Genomic DNA, 13,488 nt, shown 5'->3' with positions numbered 1-13,488 from the left:
TTCCAAGGGAACAACTATATTAAAAATCTTTTCTCTTTACCTCTTTCCTTCCTCCCCCTTACTTTCTTTCTTTTTTGAATGTTTTTCATCTGTTCAAAGTATATTTAAAATGTGACTGCAAGTTATCATCTGTCATGTCAGACTATTACCTATGTCTATTTAGGAAGTGGTATCTTTAACAATATCTTCCAGAAAAACCTGAGACATCTACCATTAATGATGCACAAATTAGTACCTGTTTAAAACTAGAGCTGTAAAACAGGTATTCATTTGTAACTTTTTTTTGTATTTTTAGAAAAGGCACAAACTAGAAAATGCAAATAGTAAAGAAAATTTTTCATTAGAAGTGAAAATGTATTTATGATGCACTCATACATCATTGGTAGAAAAATACAAGTTGGTTTAACCCTTCTAGTGATCATTTTGCTAATATGAAATTATCCTACTGATAAGCCTAAGAAAGCATACCAAGATACATGTTTAACAGTCGTTACCATAAAGTGGTTCATAGCAAAAAGTTGGGAAAAAATTTTCAAGTCTATCATTTAACTAGTTAGAAATGAAATACTGTTCTTCCAAGCAACAAAACACTATTAATCCATTAAAAAGAGAGAAGTCTGTTTGTGGTGAATGAGGAAAAAAAATGTAAAAAACATTTATTTATTTATTCATACATATATTAGGAGTTAAAAGGGGGTAACTTGGGCTGGAATATGACATTTTTTTTTTTCTCCAAAAGTACACACAAAACCCTGTAACAATAGTTATCTCTAGGGAATGGGTTGGGGAGAGAAAGTCTTTTTCATTTTATACCCTTCTATACTATTGGAATTTTCTAACCACTTGTTAGTATTACTGGTTTTTTTTTTTTTTTTTTTTTTTTTTTTTTTTTTTTTTAAGAAAGCCAGTGGAGATTATCTTATGGAATTATGAGCAATTTTCATTTCCTTCCTCTACTTTTAGATTTTTAAGAAAACCTATTGCTAGCCACTTTTTTTTTTTTTTTTTAACAAATGTATCATTTAGAGAAATAACCTAGTTTTCTTTTAGGTGCATACATAATTATCTGAGACAGGAACCATAACTAGACAGTCACACAGAGTATGAGTAGGCTAAATCGTATTAAAAAATGAACAGCTTACTTTTATATCTTCACCACATATATGATTTAGTTGATCAAGTTGCTAATACTTGTAACAAATATTAAATGCCTCAGATATCTTCAAATGTGTCTCTAGAACACAGTAATCTAGAATATAACCATTAAAAAAAAAAAAGGTAAAAATGAAGTAATCAGATTCATATATTCCAGGCAATCAAAAGCATATTTTCAAATAAACATAACTGCCTGAACTAATTTCTCCCCTCAAACTAATTCCACCACCATTTCTTTGTTATCATCACCTACCTAACAATATAGACGCTGCTAACTAAATCAGAGGTTCTCAAGTGATGGGGATAGAAGCCAGGAAGGAGTTAGATGCCCCTCCTCCAGGTGGAGAAAGCAGGGGAACTGTGCTCACCATTTCTCTTCCTCCATACAAAACTAAGTCACTTAACTTTCCCCTGAAGAATTTGGGGGCATAAAAAAGATTAAGAAAGTCGTGTTGATAAAACTAGCAAATTGACTACAGTAGTAATAACTCAGAGGATGAATTGCTATTATTAAGCACTAGGAATTCAGAAGCCTAGGTTCCACTCTTAATTGTGCCACAGCCTAACTGCACAACTTAGGACAAATTGCATCAACTCTGTTCAGTTTCAATTTCTCTAAGTAAGATTTAGATATCTTCTAGTTCAATTTCCTTTGAGATCTAAGTTCTTTACTTTTATTATAAACTGCTCAAAAGACCTAACACTACCAAGGAATACTTAGCTAAAGGGATGGGATATGTTTAACAGCCTCTTCTGAAAATTTTTTTAAAATCTAGGACCTTTAAAAAAAAATCTCAATTTGCAAAAAGCTTTTTTGGGGGTGCTACTTTATGAATTTCCTATCTACACAAACATAAGTTAACAATCATTCTTATAAGCCATAGAATAAACAGAATGGGTCCCAGGTGATGACTGGTACTTGAACAGTTTTATCACTGCAATGAATTTTGAAACCATTTGCAAATGTTTTGAAACATACAGGGACTCAAGCTAACTTCAAGCAAGAAATTTCTATACAGGTGATTACTTTTCTATTTTTACTAATCAGTTTCTTATGGCAGTGTTTGTTTTCTTTTTTTTTTTTTAATGTTTATTTTTAAGAGAGAGAGTGCAAGCAGTGGAGGGGCAAAGAGAGAGGGGGACAGAGGATCCAAAGTGGGTTTTGTGTGAGCCCAATGCGGGGCTCAAACTCACGAACCAAAGCAGAAGATCATGACCTGAGCCAAAGTTGGACACTCAACTGACGGAGCCACCCAGGCATGCCAGTGTTTTATTTCTGATTTGAAAAACTGATTACTCTCCTGTAGAAAAATTCTCTAAAAGTAATCAACTTTTATATATCCTCCAACCAACCTTTCCTACCTTATCAAGCACTTTATCACTCCTTCTGAATTAAACTTTATTAGATTCTCATACATTTATCCAGAGTCTTACTCTGGATAAATCCTAAATACACTCAAGTATAAACACTAAAAAGTTCATTACCACTATAGAGAATTATTTAAGGCCTAAATCTACTGCAGTGAAACAAGTTTTGTTTAGAATAGAAATTAACACCATCAAGAAGAATGGTCAAGATGATCCTATTTCCTTAAAAAATGAAATCCAAATACACTAAAACCCACTAAGCAAGGAGTGTGTTTTCAAGAGAAATAAATGAAGATGTGACAGTGAATAAACAGATTATGTATCGGTTTTGAAAAGGTTTAAATACTTAAAACTAATATAGAAAAGTAGGTTCATTAAAATCTTCTTCTCTTTATATGACAGCAATATGACCTAGGTGAAAAGATAGGTCTTACACTATGTTGTAGCTTTTTCCCCCCCTGGAAAAGAAAAGTCCCATATGTGTTTACAAACCCTGAAATAACAGACAAATTGTTCATTCCCAAAGGTCCCTGTACCACATTCCTTATAAAACCCAAAGGATCAACTATTTCTTCCTCTTATTCTTTCTTTCTCGTTGCCTTTGTAAAACTGCAACTACCCTGTAATTTCCTTCCTTTAAGTGTAACTAGGAGAACCTCCTTTTAGAAGGTTGATAAGTAATTTTAAGGGATAAAAAACAATGAAAAATATTACTAAAAACCTATTAAGAAAAAGAGTATGTGCCATTTCTTCTAAGCACATTAAATATGTTTTTAATGTTAGCATGATTTGAGGAACCATTAAACACATACTTCCTACTTATAGACTGCCTACGTGATCAGATCAAATATGAAAAAATTAGTATATTCTATTCACATCTAAATCAATTTGTATTCAAGAATTAAACACTTTTCTGGAAAAACAAGGTAAGGTCATTCTCCTATGTAGGAAATAACAACAACAACAACGAACCTAGAAGCATAATATTGACATTTTTCTCTGGAGACATGCTTCTTCAATAACCTGTTTTCCCCTCAGATTTATCAAATAAATGTATATTGTTGCTTTGCATTTTCTGTTATTTTACCAGTCAGCTTCAATGCTCAGGTGTACTTAACCAAAAGTGCAATAGCACATTTGATTTATTCTACCAGATGCTTTATACTGGCATCACAAAGAATGAATCTCCTGAGTGCCCATATAAAAATAAAAGCAAGCACTTCTCCATCTATGTTTTAAAAATAACTAATCTCTAAAATCATCCTAATTACTAAAATATTGAAATCAGAACAATACAAACTAATTTTACTTTTCACCTCTTCACCTGTTTAGGTATTTTGTAGGACACAGATGAATGAAGGTTTCCCCATTCTTCTAAATTCACTAAAAACAAAACTATCCAACACTAAAAGATGAAATTTTTTTTTTAAAGATTTCAGGTCACTAAATAAATTCACTGAACACAAAGTTCAGGTTTACTCTTCTTGAAATTGAACCATCCATGCGTTCCTTACTGAACATGAGAAATCCAATCTCCAAGTAATGCAATTTTTAAGAAAACTAAAACTTGAAAATATTAGGAAATGATTAGTGACTCAAAATATTGCTTTTCCTCTCTTATGATACAACCATTTTTAATTTCTAAAACAAGAATATTAATATACTCCTATTTACATATTGAGTTTTCAGTGTACTGGGCAATTAAAATTTCTGGGCGAAGCTTTCTAAACTTGAATTTCACTGTATTTTCAAAAACAAAGTTATTTTCCTTCAATAATAGCTTGCCTTAAAATAGGACTACAAAACTTAAAGCTTAAGTCTTTGTGAGCAGCACCGTGAGGGAAGAAACCACATAACCTATTACAGTACACTGCTGCTTATCTAAGAGGCATTCACTAAAAGGGGGAATCCACTGAAGGCTATTTAACAAAATGTAGGTAAATCCAGCTACATACAACCCCTTCCCCAACTTACACATGAAAAAAGGAACACTTAAAAATCTTACCAGGACTAAGTCACATTTAAATGAAATACAAAGTACTAGGTTTTCTCCAACTCATGTGCCTTGAAATACAATTCTTTAACCACAAAGAACAAAAGAAATGGAAATAAATCTAAGATCTAAATTTAGTTTTAAATCAAAAGTATTAAACGTTTTTAAAAGATTACTAGCAGTGAAGACTCCTGCTACAGTGAATCTCCTCTTTTAACAGCAAATACTCCACTACAAAAGTACAAAGCCAGTTTCCCTAAGGGAAGCAGAAGGGGCAACCTGAGAGCAATTCCACAAAACAGCTAACTTTCAGGTCCCTCCACTCAACAGGTATATGAAAAAGCGTCCAAATTAATATTTTTCCATAATCTATATTTCAGTATCCCAAATTTAAAGTATTCACCTAACTCACCACTGACTTCATACAGCAATTAATGAAGACAAATATTGGGGACTGGATGGTAAGAAAATTTTTTTACCTATTCGTGAATTTGGGGATGTCTGAGCCCATGAAAACGGTAATTCACACAGAAGAAATGCCTTATCAATCATTTAGTGAGGCTCTCACTCAAAGTAGACTTAAAACTCCAAATACTATCACTTCCTGAACTCTAGGGGGTAAGGAATAACGAATTTTTCCGAGGGTAAGGGGGGAAAAAAAGTATTAAAAAAATCAAATGTTTAAAGGTTTAAATCAGAAACAAAAATTCAAATCTCCAGAGGCGTTAACACTAAGTTTCAATGAATCATAACAGTGGTTATTTGCCACGATTTGAGGCCCCAAAATATAAATCAATTACCACCGAGGAAAGGGGGCTTTGGTTAACTCGTTTACTGGAAAAAAAAAGGGGGGGGGGGAACCAACAAAAAAACCTCCCATAAAAGGGGGAAAAAAAGACAATAATAGATAGCCTTGATAGGAAAGGGCGGGGGGGGGGGGGGATGCCTGGAAAGTGAAGAGGGGGAAAGGTAGAAAGCAACTCTTCCGAAACATAAAGAGAAAAAAAGGTTCTACCTTCGGAAGGAATGGAACTGTTCCGTAGATTCAGGGGGATTCCCCCAACCTAAAGGGCCGGATCGCGAAAGGCTACGTTTATTTCTCCACGCTCATCTTAGCTCCATGAGAAAAATGAGAGTTGAAGGCCATTCTGCCTTACGTTTTCCCCAACAACACGGACTGGATGTCAGTAGCAAACGGGTGGGGGTGACACGGAAGGGCGCAACAGCATCTCGGTGAAGGAGGGAAGAAACTTCGCAAGAAGAGGAAGCAGCAGCTCCTCTCTCTTGGCCCCTAGCACCGGCCGGCGAAGTTGCGCCACCGGCGCCCCTGCCTGGAGGGCGCCCACTCGCCCTCGCCCCTCTCCGCACGCACTACCACGCAGCACTCGACCCTTCAAACTGCCCCCGAAGTCCAACTACGCCTCCGCTTCCTCCTACCCCCGGACCCATCCCAACTAAGTTCCAAGGAAAGCTCCCGCCCAGAGCGCGGCCTGTTCCGGACAACAGGTGGGCAGTGGCGCCAGCAGGGCTGGGCCTCTCCTAGCCAGGCCCACTCCACTCCTCCCCGGCCAGGGCCCGGGGCGCCCGGCTCCGGGACGGGGAGGGGGAGCTCGCTCCCTTACCTCCGCCATATTTGCCGTACTGACGGGTCACATCTCCGCGGCGGCCGCAGCTGGGTCACGGCCAGAACCCGGATGTGAGAGTCGGCAACGGGACTCCAGCCGCCGCCGCCGCCGCCTCTACCGCTCCCGCCGCCGCTGCCTCGGCGGGAACGCGCAGGAGCCGCCCGAGCGCGCCCACCACACCCCACTCCGCCCCCTCGCGGCGCCCCGGCCGAGCTGGACTGGAGGGAAAAAGCCTGAGCGCGCGCAGGAGCAGAGGCGGGCGCGCGCGCGCGCGGCCCCGCGGAAGCCTTCCCCGGGAGGAGCGCGGAGGGGGCGGAGTCAAGGTGGGTGTGGGGGGTAGGTGGGCTTCTCCGCGCGGGGCGCCTCCCCTGCCCTTAGCGGATCCGCGACTCCAGCTGAAGGAGAGGGCTCTAAGGGACCAGAGAGGTCAAGGGAAAGTGCCCAGAAAACTGTGTCCAGCATTCACATCGCAGGGGAAAAGATACGTTACATTCTACATGTAGGCCTATTTCGAAGAGCATTTGCTGAAAACGGATGTTGCTGTGATGCAACAACGGCAAAGGCACAAAGTAGTGCGCTTTGAAAGCGGTTGTCTCTTGATAAGTATTTCTCTCTCCGTTGATTCCCGACGGGAAATGTAAAATCCCACATCCCCAAACCTTAGAGGTCAGAGATTAAGGGACTGTGGATAGGTAGTATGCCATCCTCACATCTCATCTGCTTTTCCTCACACGCTTCCTGAGATGCCAGGAGCAACATAATTGTGCAATGTTTGAATTTTGCACAACTGGAGAAAATTTCAAAATGCGAAATACAGAAAAGCTGCTCTTTGATAGATATAAATAATCTCCGACTTGACTGCAGAGAGGGAAAACCTGCTTATTTGCAATGCCTGAAATGCCTACAGTTTGAAAGTTTATTTTAAAATACTGGCCTAGAACTGCCAATTGGCCTTGAAACCAATTCTAATGACTGCAGGGTCAATGACTGCAAAATAACAAACATGTTTCACTTCCATTACTAACGCAGATACTGGCTAATACAAAGGTGATATTAAAACATGCACTAACACATTTTACTAAACCAGGAGTTTAAGTCTTAATTTCAAAAAGCCCGTTTTCCCTCAAATGTTCAAGGGTTTTTAATGCAATTTCAAAAAATGATTGCCCATATCAACCAGTTCAGTATAAAAAGTCATTCCTTCCAAATGTGATGCCAGCACTATAATATACTGCATAAATGTGCACATACACAGTTTTTCTTTTATACTTCACTTACAGTGCAACATGGGCTGTTTGCTGAAATTTGTATTCCCTTAACAGTCTAGACTCTATTAACCAGTTTCCTTTTTCCAAAGATTCAACATTAACTTGAAATTCTTATGTCCAATAATAATTTGTGCATGAATAACTTGTGCATTTATAGGTATATGAAGCTGCTAAGCGAAAGGACATTACCTGGTAATTTGACAGGAAAAGAGTCCACAGACAGTCTGTAAACCAATTAAACATAAACATCTGATGCACATTTTCTACTGAAAGAAAAGCAAGGGAAAGAAGAGAAAGGAAAACTTTAAGGTTCCCAAATCTACAAACAATTTTTACTGTACAGTATTTTCATTTTATTTTTTTTAGAATACTTATACAAAAGTGTTTTTCAGGATTCCTTGGGGGAATAAATATTTTAGCACAGGTATATAGAAGTACACTACTGAATTACCTTAGTCCTTTGGACTCAAAATAAAAGTCATTTTTTGAAAAGTCAGTTTGTGTTTAAATAGTTTTCACTTTGAGACACTTGATGGAAACAGCTGAAGGCAAAGAACAACTGATGTGCACAGACCTGAGGTGGGTAAAGACAGAAATCAGGGGCCCAGAGGTAGAAACTCAGGCTTTATAATACCATGGGGATAAAGGAGTGTTTTCCATTTAAATACCAAAGTTAATATATGAAATTTAGCTGGTTCACAAAAAGAAAAATTTTTAAAAAGTGTTGTCAAAATGCAAAATACAGGAATAACTTAAGTCCATTTAGTCTTTGATTCTTCAGTTCAACCTCAACAAAAACATCCCAATTGTGATTTAAAAGCTGGGGATCATGGTCCCTTAAGCTACTGAAATTGTCAGGAAAATCTGAAATTGTCAGGAAAATCCCATCTAGGAGATATCTGAATGGATATCCCCCTCTTATTGATAAATGACTTTTAAGTTTATTAATAATGTGTATCATTTTTACTAATTATAAGTGGCATTATCGTTTAGGGGAAAAATTCCCTCTACATTTTTCTCCTTCCCTTTTTAAAAAAAATGTGAATTCAGTGATTTTATTTTTTTTTTAGGTTCAGATATTCTAAAGATAAAAAGAAATGCCTGCAACATTATAAGTCATTTGTAACACATTACTCCTGAATTCAGCATGGTTTTACTCCCATTTTATTCTTGTGATACACTTATCTTTCAAAATTTTAGGAACCACCTTGAGGAAAGCAAAGTCTTTCTCAAAAACTCTTGCTTACCTCCTCAGTAACAAATATGTAAAAATTAACTGTTCATTAGCCACAGAATCTTAGTGTCTTTAGTCAATTTCTACCCTGTCCAGGTAGGAATCTCTCATTATGTCTCCCGACTACCAGGCTTTTCTGCCTATGCTAAAACACCTCCAATGACTGATGAAGATACTGCTCTTTTCAGACAAAGCTCTATGTTTGGAACATTGTTTTATTAAACCAGAATCTATCTCCTAGTTACTTCCATCCATTTCCCTGAGTTTTTCAGCACTTCGGATTAATTCAACAGATGTCTTCTTTGTATTTAAGTGCAAGCAATCAATATTTATACTTGGAATAACAAAATATAAGTCTTCGATGCCTATTGATACTAGAAGAGCTAAAAACAAGACATGACAGAGTTAAAAGTATGAGAATATTCACTAATACCTATGAGCTGTTTAAAATCATTAGTTTATATTACGTGTTAATGTGATGTCCAAAATGATAGCTCTGTTACATCATGTAGTAAAATGTTTAAAGTTAAACTAAAAAGTGTGGTTAATTCCAATTTTAGGTGAGGTTTGTGGCTAATGTCCCAAAACAAAAAAAAATCTCTATACAAAGCCTGAATAAATGCCTCTTTAGCTCCCATTCGCCACCTACAAGCTTCAATATTTTCAGGCAAACTAACATTAACTTTCACCACGTTGAAACTTCTGAAAACTGTTATTATATTGGGAAATTATTTTTAAACAATTTACTGAATACTCCATTAAAAAGTTATTAAACATTTTTTATAGAAGTTATAATACACACACACACATACACACACGCACACACGGGAACCCTTCAGTTAGTATTCTCCTTTAACAAAAGCATTTTAAGGTCACAATTTTACTTCAACCAGTACCTTAAACTGACCAATAAATAAATGTCTCTGGCAATTTACATATACCTAAGAAATATAACCTGTTATTCAGTACCAATACCTGATGCAAATGTAAGTACTATATATCCATACTACATAAACAAAATGTTATGCAACTCAGGTACCTTTCAAAATACTCCAAGAAAATATCTATAACAGTTTACTCTAGGGCTGTTTGAATGAAACAGATGAATGCAGCGCATTCAAAACGCTAACAACAAATTCTCTACCTAACAATTTTCAGAGTCCATGAGTCCCTTTTGAGATTATTTGGTAAACTATTTACTAAAATTTTTATTTAAAAGTGACAACCTACACATTATGTGCAGGTAAAAATTTATGGATAGCTACCAATTTGGTTGAAAATACCTAAATATCAAAAAACTTAAAATGACATTTTAGATAAATTGAGAGTTTACCTTTACTTTAGTAGGCAGAATGCAGGTTACAAAGCAGTAATGCATTACATTCGGAAGCCCCACAGCTATGCAAGAATCAGCATCATCTTTTTGTTAGTTTGGTTTTTATTATTAACCCCACCTCCAAACACTTACATAGCCTTTTGGTTCTTCAAAGGACAGTCTTGTTTTTTTTCACAATTTTTACATAGGGTTTTACCGGGCGACCCCTTTTATCAGATTATCACAAACTGATTTTTTTCTTAATAGTCCTAATATTGTCGACATGTTATTTTTATCTCACCCAAACTCTGGAAATTATTGGCCCATCATCAGTTCTCAAACACTGGAATATACAGGAAGAGTAATGTAATATTTATATTACTTGAGGGAGTTTGGATTTTCCCTCCCTTAATATCCAAGTGTGCCCCTGCCTACCAGCATCACATCCGTCTTGTCTGCATTGAACCTCAACCAGTTGGTTCTTAACCACGTCCGAAACTCAGCCAGGCACTGGGAGAATCGAGCCACCACACCATCTGGATCAAAGGAAAGAGAGCCTCAGTAGTAATGAGACCAGAGATGATGATACCGCAAGCTCACCATGTCTCTAATTCTCAACCTCTCATTTTTAAAAGGATGGCCAAGAATTAGGACAAGGATCCCATGACAATTTTAGGAAAACATTAATGGGCCTTGGGTCATGCCATTTGTAAAGAAATAAAAGCGACCCAATAAATAGGTCGCCTCATTCCATCCATGATTGAAGAAAGAAGGTTCGTTCAGTCAACTCCACGTCATCTGGGCTAAGCGGCCCCAGTAGACGGGTGAGTCTGTAACTGCACAAGCTTTTCTGCAAAATTAAGAGTTTTAGCGTTGGAGGAAGCTCTAAGGATAACTGGGGCCCAGAGAGGGGTAGTGACTCGCCCAAGGTCACACAGCAAACGAGGACCAGAAATGGGCTCCCAGCCAGGGATCTTTCCAAGAAAAGCTGTAAAAACAAGGCCATTTCAAGGAGGGGGAGGCATCTGTCCCCAGGGATCTTCCCATCGGGCAGGAGAACCTCGTTCTTTCATATTAATGCCCTCTTCAGTCTTCCTGCCCTCCCTCATTCCCTTCAAAAAGGGCGGCTGGCCCAGGACCCTGCTCACCACGGGGACTGCAGTGCGAGCAAAAGCCTCCCAAGGGAGGGCTGGGACCGAACCCGGATCTACAGGGGAAAAGAGGCGGAGCCACAGGGGGATGGTCAGCTTAGCCCCACCCCGACCGAATTCGGGAGCCGACAGGAGAAAGGGGCGGAAGCGAACTGCGCGAGACGAACTCACACCGCAGCGGATTCCCAGCGCACCGCGGCCGCCGGGGAAGATCCGCGCCGCCGCCACCGCCAAAGCAAAAGACAGGGCTAGGAGGGGGTGCGCTGTGGCGGACAGCTGCGCATGCGCCCAGAGGGGCGACGCACTCGGGGAGGGGAAGCGGGCCGGGCGCGTTCTCTCTCAGCCCCTCCCCGGAAGTTAAGGGTCTTCCGGGCGGTACTCTACGGTGGGGGAGGGGAAGGAGAGAAAGGGGACCGAGGACACTTTAGGAGCCCCTCATCCCAATCAGGACTAGGAGAGGAGAGATGGTTTATGGAGGCTGCACTTACAGCCGCTGCCGCTGCTGCCGCCGCCACCTTCACTGCTGCCGCCACCGCCTGAAGAAGCCCCATCCATCCGCCTGCAGCCGGGGAGACTCAGAACCTGGGAGGGGCCTGGGGCCCGGGCCGCCCGCCTCCTTTTTCTAGTCGTCGTCCGGGGCTTCCTCTTGCTCCACCAACCCTCTGCCCTCCCCTCCGCCTCCGCCCTCCTCCTCGGTCTCCAGCCGCCAGCCAACCGCGCGGCCGCTTGTTGAGCCAGGGTTCCTCCGTCTCCATGACGCCCGGCAAACATTCCCGAGCCTCAGCTAGAGCCGCTAACGCCGAGGGTTGGGGTACAGGGACTCCAGAAGCAGCCAGGGAAGGGGTGGCCCACCACTCCACAGCCTGTCGCAACCATGCCTATCTCTCCAGCAAACAGCCGCAAGCAGCAGAACCTCTGGTTGTAAGTTCCGGCGCTAATCTTCCTGGGTCTCGGAGGAATCCCCTTTAGATCCAGTCTCTTAGTGCGTCTGGGTTCAGTCATGCCTCGAAGCTCTCATACCGCAGTGTCGCCTTCCGTGGCCTAGTACAGCCTTTTTGAACCCCCCACTGCTGTGCTTGCTCTACGGGAAAGACCTACTTTGTTTAGAACCGCTCCTCCTCCTAGCATTCCTGGGGTGGTTTTTCCGGTCCGCCGGGTCAAGCTTGTTGCCCCCATTCAATCCTCACCTTCAGTGAGCCAGAGGACTGAACTTTACTAATGCTCTGTCGTCGAAGTTTTTTCCTGCTTCCTCATGCTATCGTGCTTTTAAAACCCATTCCTGCTAATGTTCTGCCATTTCTGCAACACTTGAACGAGAGGTTGGAGAAGAGCACACAACTCTGTGGACTTGTTTCGCTTACAACTTCAAATGGTTCTTTAGTGCTGCCCAGCAATGGCACTAAAGTTTTCCGGTTCATCCATTCTCCCACACTTCCGGACCACTTTTGTTCTCTTCTCAGACCTTCAGCATCTCTCCTCCAATCTCCACTAGCTCAGCTAATCTTTGATAGAACTTGTTGAAAGTTCTTGGGGGAGATCCTTACATTCTCTCCAGAATATGGTTCTCAGGGTCTTTTTTCCATTCCACCACAACACCAAAATAGTTTGCGTGAAGGTCAACAATAGGCGTGCATCCAAATGCAATGGCCATTCCTCAGTTTCTTCTTAACCCTCCTGCTTCTCAAGTTTTGAATCACTTCGTTTAATTTCTTGGACACCAGCCCTCCCTAGTTCTCTCTTTGGTTTATGGCTACTTGTTTTCAAATTACTTTGCTGGTGGTAACTTTTCTTCTTTTCATATCTAAATACTGGAGTGTTGCTGGGGTCAGTTTTTAAACACCTTTTTTTTCACTATTGCGTTATGCCTTTAAAAATCACCTATATACTAATGACTCACAAGTTTATATTTCTAGCCAGCACCTCTTCCAAAATCCAGACTTTAAAAAAAATCAATGTCTGCACTTAGAAGTTAATAGGCATCTCCAAATTTATATGCAAAACTAATCCCCCCCAACCCCTTATATATTTTGCAGTCTTTGACATTTCAGTAAATGAGAGTTTCCACTCTTCCAATTACACAATAAACAACCTTGGAGTTTCCCTTGACTTCATTAATGCCCCACTCCATCAGCAGATTCTATCATTTCTACCTGCAAAATAAATCGAGACTACCTCCCTAATGTAAGTCCCTATCACATCACAGTAACCACCTAAGTGGTCTTCTAATACCCCAAACTTAGTAATCACTGTGGCTCTTCTCAAAACCCTCCAGTTTTTCTATGTGAGTAAAAAGCTCATGTCATTACAGACCCACAGGATCTCACCTTGGACCCTTTCCTTTGGCTCATTGTTTCACAGCAATGTAAGGCACATTATTTT

General features: G+C 40.2%; 2 protein-coding genes across 17 annotated transcripts in view; one reads left to right on the top strand and one right to left on the bottom strand.

Moving 5' to 3' along the window:
• MIER1 (MIER1 transcriptional regulator) overlaps positions 1-11,895 on the bottom strand; it is a 61,258-nt gene extending 49,363 nt beyond the window's left edge. For 2 of the 14 annotated variants that reach the window (XM_086717239.1, XM_086717238.1), the window contains exons 1-3: positions 11,598-11,880; positions 10,394-10,494; positions 7,599-7,672 (exon numbers count right to left, since the gene is read on the bottom strand). In XM_086717239.1, the coding sequence (XP_086573365.1) occupies positions 7,599-7,672; positions 10,394-10,494; positions 11,598-11,880 (458 nt within the window). Of the gene's footprint in view, positions 1-6,138; positions 6,368-7,598; positions 7,676-10,393; positions 10,495-11,106; positions 11,242-11,280; positions 11,417-11,597 lie in introns of those variants that run through there. The other 12 variants (XM_086717237.1, XM_086717240.1, XM_086717235.1 and 9 more) reach the window with 10 other exon arrangements.
• Positions 11,896-11,897: 2 nt separating this feature from the next.
• DNAI4 (dynein axonemal intermediate chain 4) overlaps positions 11,898-13,488 on the top strand; it is an 86,032-nt gene continuing 84,441 nt past the window's right edge. The window contains exon 1 of one of the 3 annotated variants that reach the window (XM_086717230.1): positions 11,898-12,030. In XM_086717230.1, coding sequence (XP_086573356.1) covers positions 11,984-12,030 — 47 coding nt within the window. In that variant the 5' untranslated portion in view covers positions 11,898-11,983. The remainder of the gene's footprint in view (positions 12,031-13,488) is intronic. The other 2 variants (XM_086717231.1, XM_086717232.1) reach the window with 2 other exon arrangements.

The sequence above is a fragment of the Puma concolor genome, chromosome C1, assembly GCF_028749965.1.
Source record: "Puma concolor isolate L17-30 chromosome C1, mPumCon1.1.hap2, whole genome shotgun sequence".
In the NCBI taxonomy this organism is placed as follows: domain Eukaryota; kingdom Metazoa; phylum Chordata; class Mammalia; order Carnivora; family Felidae; genus Puma; species Puma concolor.
This window is presented reverse-complemented; position numbering and strand designations above follow the sequence as displayed.